Raw genomic sequence first — 21336 nt, 5'->3', positions numbered from 1 at the left:
GTGAGTTGTACAACCGTCGCGTAATTATTTTGAGAAAAGTGAATAAAATATAAGATCTATATGAAAAAAATTAATTTTTTAATAGTGAACTCCACTCTTATTCAAAATGATTACGCAGCGTTTACGCATTTTATGATTGTATGTAGAATTGCTTTTATTTGTTATGTGTAATATATTAATAGAGTAATATTATATACAAACTCCAAATATACAAACCTTTTTATAAAAATATGAATTCTATCAAAAACTTTTTCATAATGAATTTTTTTTTTTTTTATAAAAGTCTTATGCAAAACTTGCTAGTATATACTATTTCTCGTGTTAATATAGGATGAGTAGCCAAACCTGTGGCAGAGGCTAGTCAATATCGAAATTGCATTTTTCCAAACAAACACTGTCAAAAGCAGCCCTTTTTTCATGTCATTCTTTTTTGTGTAAACAAAGTGAGATCATGAATTAGCTTCTGCTCCAGGCTCCTCCTCCCTATATAAACCACCACTTTTCTCACACAAACAGTTCATCCATAATCTTTGACGCTTCCATACAAATGGCTAAACGCTTCAAGCTCCGTATCTCCCGAGTCATCCCCTCCTTCCAATCCTGCCGTTCCAAAGACCCCGCCAATCTCCCAGCTGATCCCGTCCGTCCCTTCTTTCGACCTTCTCCGGTCAATGCTAAACTTGTTAACCTACGTTTCCCAGCCACTGCCCCAGTACTCCAACCCTCCAAAACGCATCATTCTTTCCTTAAGCGCCACGTGTCGTCCGCTTTCATATCTGTCGGCTGTGGTTTCAGATCTAGACCCACTCTTTCTGATGATGACCGCACCGATTCGCCAGAGTTCCAGTGGGAAAAAGAAGAGAAGTGGCACGTGGTCGCCAAGGTCTACGACGAGAGCCCTCGCCGTAAAATCTACAACTCCTCGGTCTCCGGAGATTCCGACGAGGACGTTTTGTCTGTCGCTCGGACACCGGCACGGGCACCACCAGCTCCTCCCACGGCGGAAAAGAAGAAACGACGGGTCAAAAAGAAGAAAACGGCGCAGAAATTCCGCGTCAGCACATCTTCAGCTGATAGTGGACTGTTCAGCAGTGAAGGTCGTGAAGAGAGGGACGACGAGGAGACCGAGACCTTAGTTTCTTCTTCCAGAAGCTTCTCTACCGATTCCTCGTCCGAGTTCAGCCCCCACTTGGAAACCATACGCGAGATTCCACTAAGCTCCACGAGGCGAAAGAAAAAGCCGAAGAGAAACGTGAAGAAGGTGAAACGGTGCGTTTCGAAGGATGGAAAGGCAAGGAAGGTGATCCCGTCGTCTATGGAGAGCGAGTCTCCGGCAAGGCTGTCGATGTTCCAGAGGCTTATACCGTGCACGGTGGACGGGAAGGTGAGAGAGAGCTTTGCGGTGGTGAAGAAGTCGGAAGATCCATACGAGGACTTCAAGAGGTCAATGATGGAGATGATCTTGGAGAAGCAGATGTTTGATGATAAGGATTTGGAGCAGCTCTTGCACTGCTTTTTGTCTCTGAACGCTAGGGAACATCATGGAGTTATCGTCCAAGCTTTCTCGGAGATTTGGGAGGCTTTGTTTTGTAGAAGATCAACTAGTCGACGTGTTTCTAGGGCTCTTTGAATAATAATAATAAAAAAATCATGAGTTTGTACGTATATATATAATAAAAATATTAGAAAAACAAAAATGATCTCTTTTTTATCTTTCTTTTTAATTTCAGTTACTGTGGAGACAATGCATGAAAATGCTACCTTCCATTGTTTGGATTATAAGCCAATGCTGCTCTCTGATCTACCTATATTCTCTGCAAAATGGGCACTGATGAAATGATCATTACAAATCAAAATATCTCAAGGAAGATTTATAAACAGGATCTTTGTGGTTTTCTCGTATGTACTGAAAAATGCATGGATCCATCACAATCACTTGCAGCCTGCCTAATGGAATCCCTATAGTAAACAGAATGAATTCATTTATAAAAATTAAAAAAAAAAAAAACCCCAGTAAGATCAGGTCTAGCTAGCTAGGTTCTGAGGGTGGTGGTCGGAGCAGGTAGCTGAATTGACGCGTTTAGGCTTTTGGCGGAGAAGCATGGTCATTTCAAAGGAAGTACACCTGCGAAGTAATGCGTGGATGAGCAGCAGCTAGCATGAGCAGTGGACTGGGGGTCGGTCGGGGACCCCCACATCATTGACCAAACTAGCACAGGTATTGACCAATTATGATCAAAAGCTGCATGCATGCTAGCTGCATGGTGGTTGAATTTGCTTTGCAATTAATAATCCCCACCATTTTCATACTGATTATTCCGGTGCACATGGGACTTCTCCAACTTGGGTCCACATGTTCCCAATTTGTTGAAAATTATCATCATTTGCAGAGCTGCAATGGTTCCTCTCATCCCGACTACTCTTACACATGCTAACCTCGGATTATAATTACTACACATTTTATGTTGAATGTGTCCATAATAAAAAGTAATCAAATCAATATTTGTTGTATTGATCATGATTATGTCACCAATCACGTGATCAGTTTTGTGCAGTAAAAATTATAATGAGTTTGACATTTTCTCTCGTAAAGAAGTTTTGCAATCAATAAATAAAAATAATATTTACAGTGATTGAGTGTGCAATAGTCGCGTAATCTCTTTAAAAAAAAAATAAATACGAGATTTACATAAAAAATAATAATTTTTTAATAATAAACTTAACTCTTTTTTAAAAAGAATATTGTACGACACTTACTCATTCCACGACTGTATCTAATATCACTTATCCATAAAAAATGAGTAATTGTTTTGAAAAAAAGGCGAACATGCAAGATAAATCTCAGCCATAGTTTCGAGCACAAGCATTTGTTTAGTCCAACAAGGGTTATATATATGTTTGATTATTTTAGCCCTTTCAAAGATATATATGTTAATCCAAACACCCTCGCAATTTACTCTAAATGGCTAGAAGACAAGAATCCTATATATTAATTTCCCAGTATGAGTTCCTCCGAGCTCTAATAAAAATATTGTACAATTACTAGGATTTTGATCATTCAATGTTTGATGTGATTTTGATCACTAGGGTGACCGGAGAGCCAACATTTCCAGTAGTGAACCATCATCACTCGCCTCCCGGCATGCAGTTGCTCCCGAAACATCGATCATCGATTCCTGTGTCTTCAACGAGGCCATCAGGCAAAGGCCCGTGCTCATGTTTGCCGAGTTATATATCTGTCAGTCTCTCAATGTCCCCGTGCAGTAACAAAACTCCAAAGCCTGACGTCGGACTAGCACTGCATGCAGTAAAAAGGGGAGAGAGGGTGGGGGGCGGGCGAGCCTTCGTATGGATAATGCCTCTGGCTCTGGCTAGGAATCGTGTTGTTTCGTGAAGGGCACGCCAAAAGTCCACAAAAAGCACAAGGAGCCCTCGGCCCAAGAGAATGACATCGTACTCCCCCAGTGGTATGCTTTCAAGTTTCAACGGGTATTCCGTGCTCACGCCATCAGAGATTCCCTTGCCAACCCAACGAAACTGGCTCAAATGATATGCGTGCGCACTCGTTTCCCTAAAACGACAGCCTTAATTTGCAGAAATACAAACAAATTATATACTAAACTTACGGATTGATATATTTTTATAAAACTCGTTAGATCTATTTTATAATAAAAATAATTTTATAATCTGACGTATTATATCAAATTATATCATTTTATGGATTTAATCTTATGTAATTGTTAAAATATTTTCCTAATTTGTAAAGTGTATGAGATTAGCTTTTCGGATCCTTACTTATCTGGATGAATGAGTAGCACTGTAGTATACCCTGATCAATTAGCTGCCTGTTTCGTCATTCATGCATATTCTCATGTGTCGTCGATTCATCAGTCATCATCATCCATCAGTCCGTCACAGTTAATACTTGGAAGCTTGGAGCAGTACCTTGGCCATTGATTCCTTAATGCTAGAGATTTGATTTTGGTCTATGTTTGTAATATATTTCACTAACACTTGGTGGCTTATGTCATGAAACACTTCAACGGTGGCTCAAATCGGACCAACGCGATGTGACTCGCGATGCCATCTCTAAACAACCATCATTATTTAGGCACTCTTTTGATATTAAAAATATCTAGATAATCAATAAATAGTAATGAAATAATTTAATAATAATAATAAATAGTTTATAAATAGTAAAAAATAATTTGTGAATAGTAATAAAATAATATGAAAATATATGAGAATAGTTGTATATATGTGTTGCCAAACATACTCCTATCAATGGTTCAAGTCATTGCTTAATATTTCCAACTCGAAACTCATAAAGGACTTGCACTGTTCATTCGGGCCGGATTTTTTCCTGGCCTGATCCAAAACTCAGATATCTAGATTCCGGTTATGGGTTCTAGCTGGGAACAAATCCAAGCCCGTACCTACATAAAAAAATCCATATACACCCGATCCGGATACCGGGTTTTAAATCCAAAATCCCTTTTTTTTTTCTTTTTTCTTTTCGGTTTACAACTTTCTCACATCTTTCAATTCACTCTCTTTCAATATCGGCCATTTTGAAACATGCACTCCTTTATAATTTGTTAAGATGCAAAATTAGTTATTGGAGAGAACACCAAGCAGCTTGCCACTGCTTCTCCTACTTCTTCTTCAACTGCAACAATTTCCTCCACCCACCATCATCAATCTCAAATATTGTCAATTGCTCGAGACAACTTATGACTAAAGTTGAAAAGAAACTTTTCAAACTCTGATCAGTGCTGTTCATAGAGGCGTATATTTCTTCCAGATTTTGAAATTTGAATTGTTTTGGTGTATTCAATCCATTCATGCTTTATCTTGGGTAGACCGTCCAAATACAGTCCTTCCAAGCTAGGGAATGTAACTTGTAGGATTAAATTCTTGGTATCAATTAAAGATGCCAAATATTTTTATTGTTAAACTTTGAAAATATGAAAAATTAAACTGGAGAAAGAATATAAAATAGCACAAATTTGAGAACAGTGCTAATCCAAACTTTTTATTACTGACAGGAAATGTAATTAAAGAAGACATTTCACTTCTAAAAATATTCATAACATGTAGGTTTTATTTTAAGAAAAAAAAAACACTAGTGCAACCCGAAACTTAGATTCTAAATTTTTAAAAATTTATTTTAATTCAGATTCCGGCCCGAGCTTGACCCGGACTAACTTAGACTGGGTTCCAGATTCCCAGGCCGAAATCTATATGAACAGTGCTATAAAGTACTTGTCACTCGATAGATCAGGAGAACTTTTTCCCAAACTATAAAATATGGAGAGGTTTGTATTCGCAATCTATCTCAACTCATTTCAACACATCCCACTACTATTCATTAACTTTAACTCATAAATCTCACTACTATTCACAACTCATCTCACTACTATTTACAATCTATCTCAACTCATCTTAACTCATCTTCGAATTCAAACGACACCACTCCTTGGGTGGCCGGATCAAGTTACGGCCTAGAGGTGACTCCGGAACCAGACCTATGGGCACTTGATCTGGGTAGGGTTCTCCCTCCACCATTCCCCTGGTTAAAATAACTATTCTTTTATTTTGATATGTATTTTTTGTTTTTTTTTAATTCATAGAATAATTGAAAGTTAAATATTTGTAAAGGATGATATTAAATATAATTTTAGGATAATAAGTTCAGAACAGTCCCTTTGATAAAAAGAGACATAAACTGATTCATATGAAAAAACTAATAGACATATAATCATTTTTGTAATTATTTATATAATTTTAATTTAAATAAATAATATTTTTATAAATTTATTGTCAATTTATATTATTTTCCTATCTTTATTTTAAAATATAATTATAAAAAAACTAATTTTTTTTTAAAGCCCGGCCCTTGCGTTGCGTTGCGTATCATTTCCTAAAATGTAAAAATATATATACAAATTTATCTGTTTACTTACTTTCACTCTGCGGCTCCTTACTCTTTCCCTCTAGTACCATTAGAAGCCCTTGCAAAACCCCTTCTCCGTACAAGTCTTGCGCTTCCCATCTCAGCTTTTGTTGCTCTTGAAGATGATGCTCAAGTCTGCTTCCTTGGGACGAAATTACAGCACCGGTAACGGCGAGTTTATCGGCACTCTCGCCGTGAGCGCCGGCGAAGTCGACCTCCGAGCTTCCGTGTCCGACGACGCTTCCGCTTGTTGGCCCACCTTTGGCATACTCTCTTTCGCCGTTGAGAAACCCGGTTCCTTTTCCATCGACTACGATGTCCCAAAGAAGGTACACCATTTGCGTAACCAATGTAAATCAACCAACTTTCTGTTGGGTTGCACAGAAAATGTGGGGAAGGAAAGTAATTTTCAATACGTTGAATGTTAGATTGTAATTGTGTATATTTATGTGTGTATGTGTTTCTCTTGTTTTGAACTACTTTTGTACTTTTAAAACAATTATTTGGCTTATATTCTTTTTGTTTTCTACTTTTCGTCCTTTTTCGAAGGAAATTAGTGACTACAGGGCATTTTGTTGATCCAAAAGCCGTGGAAAAGAAAATGAAGAAAAAAGTAGAAGTTTGTGGTCAAGTTATTTTATTTAGATGATCAATGCTAATTTACAATTCTTGAAAATCTGGTCCAGTTTTTCCTGTTCCTTTCCATTTCGTAGAGTTCCGACATGGAAAAGGGATAGAGATATGGGAATTGCAACATACACTATAGCGGTTCATTCTGTGCAGGATGTTCGGTTTCAGTTCACGAAGAATTTAAATATGTTAGAGAGACCGTTGAACTTGACTTACACTCACGTGATGAGCGAGAACCGGACTTTACTGAATGGAACACTTGAGCTTGATTCAGCTAACAAACTTTCGGCTAATTATGAATTTTATTCTGGGAACTGCAAGTTGAAATATAGCTATGCGCATGGAGGGACAACATTGGAGCCATGCTATGACTTTGGAAATAAGTCTTTGGACTTGGCAGCATCTCAGAGGTTTCTTGATGGCAATTTGATCGGGGCAACGTATAAGACATCAAGCAAGACTTTGGGATTGGAGTGGTCCTCAAATTCTAAGCACAACAAAAATTTAAGATTCAAGGTAAAATGACTTTATATTTTCATCATTTTTTGTTTTGTTTTTGTATTTCTAGGTTCGAGCATTAGTAGTCTTCATTTCTGACTTAAATTTGTGGCACATTTTTGTTAGTACAATGCTTCCGTGGACATGTTCTATTGTATTTGGTACTTGATTTGTCTGGCCTAAATGGTTTGTGATAAACTATAAAGGCATATACTTCTATATGGAAACACACATTTTTTGTTTCTTTGTATGTGTATGTGCATTGTATATGGAAATTGTGTGTTTGTTGGTGGCACGAGCAGTGAATTCATTTGGAAACCTAATATCAATGGTAAAAAATGTGGGCTTCTATGGTGCGTATGTCCTTGGGCTGCTTTTGGGTGCTAAGGTGATCTCAGATAATCTATGTTGATCTGTGAATAGTTGTGAGTTAAGATATTTGAGTGGGTTTTGTGGGTCCATTGAGATGTGTTTGAATGTATGAAGTAGGTTGATATATGTTTTAACTTTTTATGGGAAGTTGAAAAAGTAGTGAGATGAACTAATTTTGGTTTGAGATAGGCCGAGTTGAGCTCAACACCCAAACATGCCCCTAGAGTTTCCATTTTGAGATGAACTAATAATGTTCTAGAGGTGCATAATAGTGGATAGTGATGAGTAAAGAGTTGCATGCATTGAAAGTGTGGGTTGCGTGATAACAAAGGCCAAGTGAAGGCTTTGCTGGATCAAGAATGTGTGGGTTGTCTACGCAAGTGTCTAATATGCTGTTTGTTTTAAATGCCATGCATATAAAAAAAAAAAAAAAAATTGTTTCAGTCAACGTCTTGCTCATTTCTTGTACATGGTCCACCTAACAGCATTATATTGGTTACTTGAATTCGGAATCAGCTTTTGCAGTACGTTACTTCGAAACCAACTGATGTTAAGTGAATCTCACCCACTGTCTTGTTTCAACAGTATGATGCGTTTCCTTTTAGCACACATTTTTGTCTCTGAGGAGCTCTTTCATTATTTGTGTATCCTAAAGCTACATATTGTATCTTGGATCCTGAGAACCTACCATAGGTTGAGGTTTAATCTCCCTACTGTTCTTAGCTTCAAGAGTTTGAAGTGACTAGGCTTCGTTTGGTTACATAAATCATCTCATCTCATCTCATCTAATTATTACAACTTTCCCAAACTCCCATACAAAATACAATAAACAATTCAACTTTTTCAAATTCCAAAACAAAAATAATATTAAAAAATTATATTCTAAGAGTATTTTATTCAACTTTCATTTCATCTCATCTTATCTGTGTAACTAAATGAGGCCTTAACATCAAGACTGATGGTCTGGAAAATTTTGGATTAATCCATCATTTTTTTAAGCACTCTTGAGCCATGGTAGTTGTTCAGCTTCTCATTCCTAGGTCAGCTTTGCGCAATTGCATTGTGCCAAATGATATTCACCCAGTCTTCTTCTAGCTGCCCACATACCCACACTTGATGTCTCGAAGGTTTGTGTTGGTTTGATCTTTTAGGACTTATGTGGTTTACTCTGGTGATTTTATGTCGGGAACCATCCACTTTACCCGGCCCATACCATGGTTCCAATTTGGAGCATCTGGAATCAGGTAATGGGGAAACCCTTTCCACTTCTGCATCCACTCTTTATGATGCCAAGATTATGTCAGAAAATATGTTTAAAGTACACGAGGGTGACAGGGGTTGTCAGATCAAGTCTTCCTTTTATCCTTAGGTTCCCCATCTAGTAGCAATGATTTGTATGACCTCGATAGCTTTGAGCTAATATTTTCGACTGGTAGATTTCTTTCAACTTCTAGAAAAGATAATTTCACCTTATGGAAATGAATACGAATTTCCTTGTCCACAGAAAGGATACATCATTGATCATGGAAACTTGCTCAGCTTGTATTATTTTTTCCAGTTGCTTTAGTTCTTTGTGCTCCAATGCGGACCATTTCTTGTCAATGTAATGAAATAATCGACTGGTAACAATGAAGTTGTTTACTTCTGACTTATTCTCTTGTCAAGATACGTTGAACTCTATTACTTATCAAAAATAAATAAATAAATAAAAGGATACGTTGAACTCTATTAGCTACATGTCCACAAATGTTCTCTTTGTAAAATTGCTTCTGTTTTCTACTGTTCTCTTGCTATTTTCACTGCTAATTTTACAAGTGGGCATCAATTTTGTCGAGTGAATCTTGTTCTAATTTCTTCTTTTAACTTTCAGGTGTCAGCATTACTTGAATTGGCAAAGGGATTGCACATGCCGATCCTAAATGCTGAGAGCTTCTGGGACTTTTCGCTTTAATATTTCCACCTACTGTTGAGATCTTTATATGAAAAAGTAACTTCCTTTAGTTAACATGTACCGAGACATTGCTTTCAAATAATCGTATTGGTTTGAATTCTGCAGCGGAATCATTGCCATCCTCTACTTCCATCACTGACAATCACTGACTCACAATCAGTGAATAATTTCTACAATACACAGAACGGCGAGCCACTTCTGATATTTGGTCAGGCGGATAACCCTTTGCTTGCTTCTTTTTATTGTTTTGGGATGATGACACTCTAATAATCTAAGAATCTGATCCAGCTATTTGAATCTTAATTGCATTTGTAATATAAACCCATCCCTACCAGAGCAACCAGAAAGGATATTCAGAAAGCTGCAGGTTAGCGCGCTGAAGAAAAGATCTTGGTGATCTGCCAGAACATGATGATCATGAAAAAATAGGCAAGTTGGAAACTGAATATTCCTCCAGTCAATTTTTTTTATTTTTTGTATTTTAATTAGGATTTGTGTGTTAGATTTGATAACCTGATTAAATAAGATTTTTGTAAGATGTGTTTTGGAATTTGTTGGAAGTTAATTTAGTTTTTGTACGGAAAACTCAGCAAATACTATGAAAGTTTTTTTTAGAAATAGATTTTTTTTTATTATTATTATTTAAAAGATGTTTGGAATGGATTGATGTTGAAAGTTTTTGTTGAAAATCAAAATTGAAAGTATTTTGAGAAAATAAATATGGCCTAGATACTTGTTTGCCTAACCAATATAGTACACATTGCAATCTGCATTACCCTAAAAACAACCAAAAAACAAAGAACAAGACAGATCCTGGACATTATATGGTAACACAACCTGTCAGAATGATTTCTCAAGATCTCAACTTGAAGATGGCGGCAGAGGGGGGTTATTGGGATTATGCATAGGGGGAGGTGGAAGCATTGATCCCTGTGGCATAGGGGGCCGACTAGGCTGTTGCTGAAGGGGTGGGGGTGGTGGTGGACGCCACATAGGTGGTTGGACTCCCACCCCCATCGGTGGTGGCAGAGGCCTTGGAGGACCTGGAGCTGCCAGTGGCGGTGGCATATTGGGGGGAGGGGGCCTGAAATGCTGAAGTTGTGGAGGCATGACAGGTGGTGGGATTGGTTGACCCAATTGCTGCGGTTGACCCTGCCAAGCTGGCTGTCCACCCATCGGCATGGGATGGAAGGCTGCTCCTTGAGGTGGACGGAGTGCAGGAATTGGGCTTGGAGCTACAGAACCATTTGCAAAAGGGCGTGGAGGCACAGTTCCATTGGCCTGGGGAACATTCTGAAGTGTTGGAGGTCCACTGGCAAATAAAGTGTGAGGCCTGCTCTTTTGGGCAGTTGGATTGCTTGCAGCCAAAACTCTCTCTGCAGTATAACAGCATTATATAAGCAAAGCAATCATCTGTGATAGCATGCATAATTCCTACTAAAAGCAGCGGCTTAAAAAAAGCACTCACCTGCTGGAGTACCATGACGCTCCCCTTTAGTATCCTTCTTATATGCATATGACACTGTAATTTGACGGTTGCAAAGATATTGGCCAGTCATTGCCTGAAAATTTATAAGAAGATCAATATCAAATCAACTATATTATAATCAGAACAGAATGCTAGCGTCTCGTGATCGTTTAAGTCTCATGTACAAATAACAGTAGTTACTATAATATGTTTTACAACGCAATAGATGGGCTCCTTGATATAAATAGAATTCGCATCATGCTATGACCAAGTGGAAGTAGAATTTTTTGATATAAATACAAAACAAAAGCCACAAAGACTGAATTACAAAGTAATGATTCATCCAAATTTTGTATCATTAGACCTCACGTTTTTTACTCCCACCCCCCAAAAAGAAAAAAAATCTCAAAATTTTCAAGCAGATTTGGAGGACACTAAAATATTGGCAAAGGGCACAAACCTCAATAGCAGCATCAGATGCCTCGAAAGAATCATAGCTAATAAACCCAAAACCACGTGAATTTCCTGATTCTGGGTCTCTCATTATCTGGAGAAGAGAAGTGCCAATGATTAGAATCCAAATTACAGAAACGCCATATTCATAAAATATAATAAAATAAAAAAATAACAGAAACGTCAAAATTTTAATAGGTAGAAAACATACATTAGAAAACAATTTTTATGCATTCGGCACAAATGTTTGAGCCCACAACTTGTGCCACACAGATGGGGAGGAAAAGAGTTTACATCCAGTTCCCCTAAAACAAAATGAACTCATATAAGAAAACCAACATAGATAGTTGATGGTCACGCATAAGTTCTCATAAAGTAGCCCTAAGATTTCCCACAACCGATGCACCATTAAATCTAGCTCACAAGGATGGTTGTCTAACTCACCCAGAATGTGGATCATTTCAGTGATCTGAACTGGAATAGAACAAGGTACACCACTTAACCCATAACATGGAAAGCTGGGGACAAGGTAGCCTTCACCATACAATTTAAGTGTAGTTTGGGCTTCAGTCTTCCCAAAACCCTCCATGCAAAGGCATACGACGATGACAGATTGACTATTAGCGATAACCATATTAAACAGTTCTTTGCCAATTAAATGGCAAAACAAACTCCTTTTTCTATGGCTGTCAAAGGGTGAAGTTTCCTCTTTAGTTTCTTTTTTTGTGATGTGACAATGAATATCTCATTTCCGATTACAGAATTGTAGTGATAATGAACCAGAATAGAAGAGATTTCCCACACTTCCCACAGATGAGTAGACCTTGTTTGGATTCAAAAACACTCTCAACTCATCTCATCTAATCTAATCATTACAACTTTCCCAAACTTTCAAACAAAATATAATAAACAATTCAACTTTTTCAAATCTAAAAACAAAAATAATACTAAAAAAATATATTATAACAATATTTTATTCAACTTTCATCTCATCTCATCTCATCTCAACTCAACTCACTATCCAAATCTCCCCTAAATCTTTCATAGTAGCCATATGCAAAAAGATGTTATATAAACTCCAAGGGTAGAAGGATCATTAATGACATCATATTTCAACTTCATAATAGAAAAACCAACAGCTCAATTAGATACAGTAGGCAGTTGGCATTGAATTTTCTACAATTTAGGGTAATTAAAACAAAATGGAAAAGATTATTTAACATCAGACCACAAACAAAAGGAAAGCCAGAAACTTAACCTTAGGATTTGTGACAATGACTCCAAATGCACTGAAAGTATCGTATAGAAGCTTCTCATCGACATCCTGAAAAGAATATTAAGCATGAAAAAGTTAAAATCAGCAGTCTAGCTTGTGCTAGAGTGCATAACTCTGACAGAAGTCGACATACAGGGTCAAGGTTCCCAATGAAAAGGTTTGCACCCACGTCCAAGCTTTTTTTATCTTGGGATGCCTGGGACGAAAATAAAGGAAAAAAATTGCAAACACCACATTAGTTCATTGAATCACGTATAGCAGATGCAAATAGACATCAAGACAGAAGGGAATGCTGAAATTTTCGAAACATAACAATGATTCAGAACTTTTATGCAGCAACACATAAAAAAGTAGCCAAACAACAGCTGAGAAAAGAATACCTTATTTACACGTATAGGCTTTCCATAAAGTTTAATCATGTTCAGCACTTTGATTGCCTGCATAAGTTACCAAAGGGGAGCAAAACCATTAATCAAAAGTAAAGAACTACTAAGGGGAGCTAAAAGAAAAAACATTGCAGTTCAGCAATACGATCTTCGTATGCACTTGCAAGTTTTATAGATAGCATGACTGCAGTATGTGAGAAATACTTACATAATCGGCATCTTCTTCACTCCGGAACTCCACGAATCCATATCCTTGATGCAGATTTGTCACTCTATCCTTGGGGACATACACGTTCACTGAAACAGAAAGGAAAAACGTTATAAATGGGCAGTCATACAAGCAGATTCAAGGAGTGAACTAACACATAATTTTAACTTATACGTACTAACAAAAATAAATGAAACGCTGATAAACTACTGATCAGTGAGATTAACATAATTACCAAGACAATAAAGTCTATGAATGAGATTAGTAATATTTCCAGAAAATTTTTATAAGAATGAATCTGAAGAGGATTTGTAATCTTTCTTCTCTTTCCATTTGGTGAAATAAACTGCCAGAAGAAGATATTTTTGATACGTAATAATTCTTTAATAATAGGTGCCAAGGCGCCACCCAATTACACAACTACATTACTTCCAAAAGAAGATTAAAACTACGTGAGTTCAAAAAATAATTTTTTCAAAGGCTTGTTTTGCATAAGGTAATCAACCCGAAATATTTACGCAGCTAATAAACCCCCTCTTAAACCTTACTTTTTTTTTTCATGCATCATGGAAAAGCAATGAGTTAAACTTAACTATCTTTCATTCAAGCCTGAAGAATGTTCAAAATATTTCTGAATATTAAACCAAAAAACAGAAAGAAAAAAATATCTCAAACGATAAGAAACAAAGAAATAAGCTTCGCCAAAAACAATAGTATGGAGACTAGGACGCGCAAAAAAATATATCAAAAAACTCAAAGAAACAACTATGAACATTAAACGAACAGGCATCTACCCAATTTACAGACCAAAAGAGTTCCTACACCTAACAAAAAAAAAAAAAAAAAAAGTTGAAAATAGAACAGATAAAAGGGTGAACAAAGGAAGGCCGGGACATACCAACAGGGCCTGCTTGAACAAACAACTCCCAAAGTAGCTCCTCGCTCACCTGCATGCATAGAAGCGGAAGAAATCAATCAAGCTCAAGAATCAACAACTCGAAAGTAAAGGCATTGGAGCCCTTCCATTAAAATCAGAATCGTATAGGAAAAAAACCCAAACTATTCCAAATTCATTCTTTCGCAGCAAAGGACGAACATCAACTATCAAACAAAGGAGAAATAAGAAAAAGGGGAAAGAGGACCTGAGGGTCGAGATTGCCGACGTAAGCGGTGGCGTCCTGATTCCTCTCAGCAGAGTGTTGGCCGAGAAGATTGGCTCCTACTCCAGGTGCAATTCGAGTCGTCATTGCTAGCTATCTAGCTAGCTTCGCTTCCTGAGTCTGTCAAAACCCTCTGTCTCTGTTACCTGGACGGAAATTCATGTCGGACTCTCATAAATATAATTCAACAAAACGGGGGCTTCTCCATGGACGGGCTATACGAGTGACTCTGGCTCAGGAAGAAATATTGGGCTGGGCCAGTCCACCCATACGTCAACCCAAGATGCATTAAATGAAACAAAACAAAAATTAAGTACTACATCTTACTTCGACGTGGAAGCGGTCCGCATTTATGGGCCAAAGGCCTAAAATGATGGGCATTAGGTACTTTTGGTGTCAAACTTGGTAATATAACCTCCACTTATCCTTTGACAAATGTTTGTTGACAGCGCGACGTGATTTTCAGTTAATTCATATATTTTTAAAGAGTTTTGATAGGGAGCAGCTACTGTTCACGCATCAGCCGTCGCACGCCTTATGTGTATATTTTTTTTTTTCTCTCAAAACGTGCATTTTGAAGAGATGACCTACATTTTCTCAAAACCCATTTGAATTCCTGCGTCTGCCATTTCGGTGTCTTCTATCTTCAAAGCCCGCTGTCGCCCCTCCTCTACTCTGGGTGTCACGTCGCCGTCCCACATTCACTGCCCAGCACCCCGCTTCATCGTCGCCCATCCTCTGCTCTAGGTCCCGCTTCGCCGTCACCCCTCGATCCCTCTGTGCCCAGCATCGCAGCTCAGCTCCTCCCTCCCTCTGCAATACCTCTCTCTCTCTTGCTATTTGTATGACAAACATTCACTTAATGCCCAGAGTTACTTTTATGTTATATATTTATTTGTTAAAGGTTAGATGATTAATACTTGAGTCCATGCATGTTTGAAGTGAATGTTGAAAATCGTAGCATGTTTATTTGTCTGTTATTTTAAGCAAAATCTTGTTCTTTGTACATCTCAACTATGCTTAGCTTAGTTATTATTGGTGGGAAAAAGAGATGACCCATTAAAAAAAATGAAAATAATTTTGTGTGATTAAAATAAATATGGAACCCTGACGGATTTCAATATGATCGACTATTTCCGGTATTTTGCATGCCAAATAGCATTTCACATATTTGTGTTTGTGCTTGGTTTTGCTCTTTGCAGGCCCTTCCTTTATACCTTGATAAGATTTTTCGCCCCTTTGTTGCTGTTTTGCTGTCTATGACTTTTGTTCTAGCTTGTGGAAAGGTACATTTTTATTTCTATGTTGATAAGGCTTCAAGTTGCAACCACAATAGGCTAAACCGAGAGTTACTTATTACTTAATATATTTGGGCCAGATTATACCACAAGCAATATGCTCAAGATATGATTTTCTCTGAGTATAGACATCATCAAGTGCAGGGGTAGCTGTGCCATATTACATGAACTCCTTAAAGTGTTTAGAAGTGTTTAGAAGAACCTGGATGTTGCTTCTTGTCTTTAGAAGATATGTAGCAGATATGTATGAAGACTGGAATGGGTCAGAATTTGTGGTCATCATTCTTGTTCAAGGTGGTAATCATTCTTGTAATGAATTTGTAGTAATGAATTTGGAAGTACTATCATTCTGGAAGTATTATCAATTGTGGTTGTATTTGTGACCAATTTTTGTTTCATCCTTATTATGGCTTTCAGTATTTGATCTGTCAGTTTCTGCCATTTTTTTAGATCTGGTTTTGACATTTGGTAAACATTCAACCCAGTATTTTGGTTGGCACTTCTTTTCGATGGAGGATTTTGACAAGATTGGAAGAGAAGACCACGATTTTCATTTGCTATATATTTAGTTCTTGTATAACTTATCAGAAAAAGAAATATATATATATATGTAGTTCTTGTATAACTTTAATTTGGTATGTGATTGCTAAGCATGCACTGATCTCTGTATATATTGTATGAGGCAAGACTATGTGTCTTCATTTGCTGTAAGTTTATTACAGTGTTGTTACACAGATCTTGTGAACAGTGTTATTATTATTATTTTTTATATAATAATAGTTTTTTTACATTTGATGTAAGTAAATTTACTATAAGTTAACTTCTAGTGCTGTAGTTTATTACAATGTTATTACTATAAGATCATTTGCTGTAAGACCACGATTTACATTGAAAACAATTATATATTAAAAGCTGGCTCCCAGGAGCGTTTTCACTGGCTGCCTAAAAGTTCGTCTTTGAACAAGGGAAAGGTTAGCAAGTATACATGCAGCATCAGATTGCTCACCCTCCGTACATTGGCTGCCTAAAAGTTTATCTTTGAACAAGGTAAGCTCGTCAGGTCTTAGCTCACTTGTTAGATCTTCACCAAACCTTTCTAAGAGTATTCTTGTGAGCCTGAAAGCATAAATTCTGCGTTCAACTTCTGAGAGTATGCGGAATAAATTCATGAGTACGATTATATATTGAATTTGGCAAGATTGCAAAAGGATCCATTTTTGTTTTTTGGTCATGAGATGTGCACAAGCTGTTTTCATTAGACAACTTTCCATTACAAAGGTTAATTTAATGAATCTACAGATACCTCTTTTGTACATCATAACCAAAATATAGGGGAGTACCATTACAGTTAATCCATTAAAAATGATATACTCCATACAACGTGCTATTTACATACAATTTATCCAAAACAAGCCAAAATTATTAATTTGGTATGTGACAACTCAGTACAAATATAATAATTTTCGCTTTTCATTATGAAGATCTCTCTCTCTCTCTCGTACTTTATCTTCCCTTTTACGAACTTCATGTTCGCGCAGCAATACGTCATCTCACATCTTCCAAACTTTATCCTCTCTTGTACAAATGTTCTCCTCTAGCAAGTGAAGAATATTTGCCCAAAGGAAAAATTTACATCTCCTTGCTTCTCCTTGCACATAATACAAATATTTAATTAGAATGATAAAGCACACCGTGCAAAATCAAACTCAATATGCTAATTAAAATGATAATTTACCATGATATAGTTTGGGCATGCGAAAAAAATCAATAAAAAGATACTGCCAACTGTAGAACATGTAATCATCATCAGATTTGGAGTAGACAAATCATCATCACTATAAGTTAGTTGCTAGCAAGAATTGCCAAACCTAAAATTCCATCTCCATTCAAGAAAAGAAGAAAATGCAGTAGTGAATTTGTTTCCTGGATGAATTTTTTATTTTTTTCACGATTGACAACTTAAACAATGCATGCACATAATCACGACAAATTATGAAGATCTGCAGCAACAAGGGCCACTAGAACATGTGTGCGTGCTGCGACAACAAAATAGAATAGGATCCGCGGCACGAATGCTATAATTCAGCATTAACTTTATGCGGTGGAAAGGGGAAATACTAAAGTCGAAAACAATATATGGCAAAAGAGAGAATCACATTCTACATGGAGATTATATATTTGTCGTACGTGTATGCATGCAATAACTGTTGGGAAATAAGGAATTGAAAAGAGAATATAAGAAATTTGTAGGCTTTAAGGCGTATAAAAATACTGTCTTTAAGATGATATTTGCCCCCACTCGGTTAGAGTTTACTAATAGATTCTTAGCAAATCGTCTCCAGGATACAACAAAGCCTATAACTCTACAAATAGCAATTTTGGAGAGTTCTTGAGTTTCTATTGCGAAGTCTGAAACTGGGATGAAGAAGATGAACTGTTTCTCACGTTCGTACAAATCTATTTTATAGACTTGAAGAGACGTCTGTGAAAAGCCTCACCTCTTTAGAACTTAACCGTTTGAAGTTATATTTAAATAATATAACGGTTACAAGCACAAATGAAGTGATGCGCTAGCCCAGTGGTTGAGACATGTCTCTCCACAACCAATGCACTGGTTTGTATCCCACCAGCTCCCAAGTGCCTTTTCATTTTTTTTTCAATAACTTGAGAGGCTTGGTTTACACAGATTTTTTTAAATCTTTTCACAAACTCTCTTCCTTCAATAATTAAATATATATTGCAACCTATTCCAACAATCCCCCACTAGGTTGTGATATATATTTTATATTCAGTTTCAGTATTGATATTATCATGCATAAAAGAATGTATCTTTCGACTTAAACCTTCTCTTAGTGTAATTAATTCAAAGTTCTAAAAAATAATTGGTGGCCTAGGCTTAAACCAAAACTTTTTAACTCAAAACCGGAAATAACACACATATGAGAATATCTTATTCACAATAGAGGTTCATAATTATTAGCACTAGTATGGCCTTGTGCTACACCCTAGTTTAATGAACATTTACAAGTATAAACCCAAATTTCTTATTAGAAGCGGCACCACTTCTATGTTCATATAGGTGAAGTTCATTTTATGTCCTTGTTACCCAGACACTTCTATATTTGAACTTCATTAAGAGTAAAACTCATCATTCTTAATTGTAACAATCTGCACTGATCCATCCTATACGAGACTTTGTTATTGTAGTGCTCAACTAATCACAAATCGGAAACTTGTTATTACCCATTAAACTCTTTTTCAAATTAAATTTGAAAAAAGGTCGGGTTACCATTATTGGTGATTCTTTTGAAAGGGTTTTAGTCCCATTCTAATGGATGTAACCCTTACCAATTCTAGCGATAAACCTTTGGTAAAAGGGTCTGCCAAGTTACAACTTGACCTTACATAGACAATCGTAATAATTCCATCAATTATTAATTGTCTAATAGAATCATGTCTTAGACTTATGTGTCTAGATATTCCATTGTACACATTATTGTATGCTCTAGACATAGTAGCTTCACTATCACAATGCAAGGAAATAGATGGCATAGGTTGTGGCCATAACTTTATATCCAACAACATATTCCTAAGCCATTCTGCTTCTTTTCCTATTGTTGCTAATGCTATAAACTCTGATTCCATTGTGGAATGAGAAATACATATTTGTTTCTTTGATGCCCAAGAAATAGCACCTCCACCAAAGGTAAATACCCAACCAAACGTGGATTTATTGTCACTTGTGCTATTAATCCAACTAGCATCTGAGTATCCTTCTAGTACAACTAGAAACTTTGAATAAAAATGTCCTAAGTAGAATGTTTTCTTTAAATATCCAAAGACTCTGCCAATTACTTTTTGGTGATCTACACTAGGATAACTAGTGTATCTAGAAAGTTTGCACATTGCAAAGACAATATCTGGTCTGGTACAATGTATAGCATACATCATGCTACCAATTACACTAGCATACTCAAGCTGTGGTATTGCCCTTCCAGAATTCTTACTTAATTTTACACTAGAGCCATATAGTGTATTTGCTTCTTTTATTTCTAGATGTTTGAATTTAAGAAGTACTTTCTCAATATAATGAGATTGACATATTGCATAGCCATCACTATGTTTTTTTCACTTTGATTCCCAAAATGGTATCTGCTTCATTAAAAACTTTCATTTTAAACTTTGAAGTCAAATACTTCTTGGTTTCACATATGCCTTTCATATTAGTTCCAAAAATTAGCATGTCATCAACATAAAGACAAATAATAACACCATAATCTTCAATGTATTTTGAATAGATACATTTATCAGTACTATTGTGTTTGAAACCATCAGATAAAATACAGAATCAAACTTTTCATGCCGTTGTTTTGGTGCTTGTTTTAAACCATATAATGACTTAACTAATTTACATACTTTCTTTTCATTTCCAGGCAGAACAAACCCTTCAGGTTGTTCCATGTATACTTCTTCATCAAGATCACCATTTAATAAAGCAGTTTTTACATCTATTTGATCTACATATAAGTCATATATAGATACAAGAGCTATAAGTACATGAATAGATGTGATCCTTGCTACTGGAGCATAGGTATCAAAATAATCTATTCTTTCCTTTTGACTAAAGCCTTTTGCAACTAATTTTGTCTTAAAAGTTTGAACTGATCCTTCAGAATTAAACTTCTTTCTTAATACCCATTTGTTACCATTAGTTTTTGAATTTGGAGGTAAATCCACTAACACCCAAGTATTATTAGATAATATTGAGTTCATTTCATCATTTATATCTTCTTTCCAAAAAGCTGCATCTCTAGAAGACATGGTTTCATCAAAACTTTTTGGATCATCCTCAATGTTAAGAACAATGGGTTTTTTTATTAAGGACTATGTTTATGTCTCCTTCTACAAGGAAGACTATAGCTAGAGAGGAAATAAAGTCAGGACCAAAATTCTTTTCTTTTCTAACTCTCTGACTCTTTCTTTGCTCTATTGGCAAATTTGTAGACTTTCTCTTATTTTTATTAAGAGAGATACTCAAATCAAAGTTAGAAACTTATGTTTGATTAGGTTCTGAAACAAATTCAGTATCATTATTGAATTTATTGAAAATAAATTCAACATCTCTTGATTCCACTATGACATTAGAGCTTAAGTCTAATAGTCTATATGCCTTGGAATTTTCAGCATAACCAACAAACACACTGTTGATTACTCTAGGTCCTAATTTAGTCCTCTTTGGATCAGGAACTCTATAAAAGGCTTGACACCCCCACACTTTAAGATAATCTAGATTTGGTTTTCTTCCATTCCATAGTTCATATGGTGACATTTGTAATTTTCTAGATGGTATTCTATTATACACTTGACATGCTGTAAGTAATGCCTCTCCCCATAAATTAAAAGGCAACTTTGCACTTAAAATCATAGCATTAACCATGTCTACAAGTGTCCTATTTTTCCACTCAACCAAACTATTTTGTTGTGGTGTGTAAGGCGTAGTCATTTAGTGAACAATTCCATGTTCTTCGCAAAAATTAGAAAATTCATGTGAGAAATATTTTCCACCTCTATCGGTTCTAAGAATTTTTATCTTATTTTCCTTTTGATTTTCTACTTCAGTTTTATAGCAAATGAACATGTGAAAAGCCTCATCTTTATTCTTCATTAAATACACAACAGT

The 21336-nt window shown here is 36.3% G+C and overlaps 3 protein-coding genes across 4 annotated transcripts; 2 read left to right on the top strand and 1 right to left on the bottom strand.

Annotated features, from left to right (window-relative positions):
* Positions 1-383: 383 nt before the first annotated feature.
* Positions 384-1634, top strand: LOC121253002 (transcription repressor OFP7). The gene has a single exon (XM_041152880.1). It carries the CDS (start codon positions 548-550, stop codon positions 1628-1630), a length of 1083 nt encoding a protein of 360 aa, XP_041008814.1. The 5' UTR covers positions 384-547; the 3' UTR covers positions 1631-1634.
* Positions 1635-5953: 4319 nt separating this feature from the next.
* LOC121252991 (outer envelope pore protein 24B, chloroplastic-like) lies at positions 5954-9707 on the top strand. 2 transcript variants are annotated; one of them, XM_041152868.1, is made up of 4 exons: positions 5954-6285; positions 6740-7102; positions 9327-9443; positions 9513-9707. In XM_041152868.1, the coding sequence occupies exons 1-3, from the start codon at positions 6079-6081 to the stop codon at positions 9405-9407; spliced, it is 651 nt and encodes a 216-aa protein (XP_041008802.1). In that variant the 5' UTR covers positions 5954-6078; the 3' UTR covers positions 9408-9443; positions 9513-9707. The 2 variants fall into 2 exon arrangements, with proteins under 2 accessions (XP_041008802.1, XP_041008794.1); XM_041152860.1 differs by lacking the exon at positions 9513-9707 and having other exon boundaries at positions 9327-9511.
* A 404-nt stretch (positions 9708-10111) lies between these two features.
* LOC121252983 (splicing factor 3B subunit 4-like) lies at positions 10112-14542 on the bottom strand. Its single transcript, XM_041152847.1, has 9 exons — positions 14341-14542; positions 14097-14145; positions 13199-13287; positions 12985-13041; positions 12738-12800; positions 12587-12652; positions 11336-11422; positions 10876-10969; positions 10112-10783 (listed from the first exon to the last, which is right to left on the bottom strand). The coding sequence occupies exons 1-9, from the start codon at positions 14443-14445 to the stop codon at positions 10269-10271; spliced, it is 1125 nt and encodes a 374-aa protein (XP_041008781.1). The 5' UTR covers positions 14446-14542; the 3' UTR covers positions 10112-10268.
* Positions 14543-21336: the final 6794 nt, after the last annotated feature.

This window comes from Juglans microcarpa x Juglans regia, chromosome 1D (assembly GCF_004785595.1).
Source record: "Juglans microcarpa x Juglans regia isolate MS1-56 chromosome 1D, Jm3101_v1.0, whole genome shotgun sequence".
NCBI classification, from domain to species: domain Eukaryota; kingdom Viridiplantae; phylum Streptophyta; class Magnoliopsida; order Fagales; family Juglandaceae; genus Juglans; species Juglans microcarpa x Juglans regia.
This window is presented reverse-complemented; position numbering and strand designations above follow the sequence as displayed.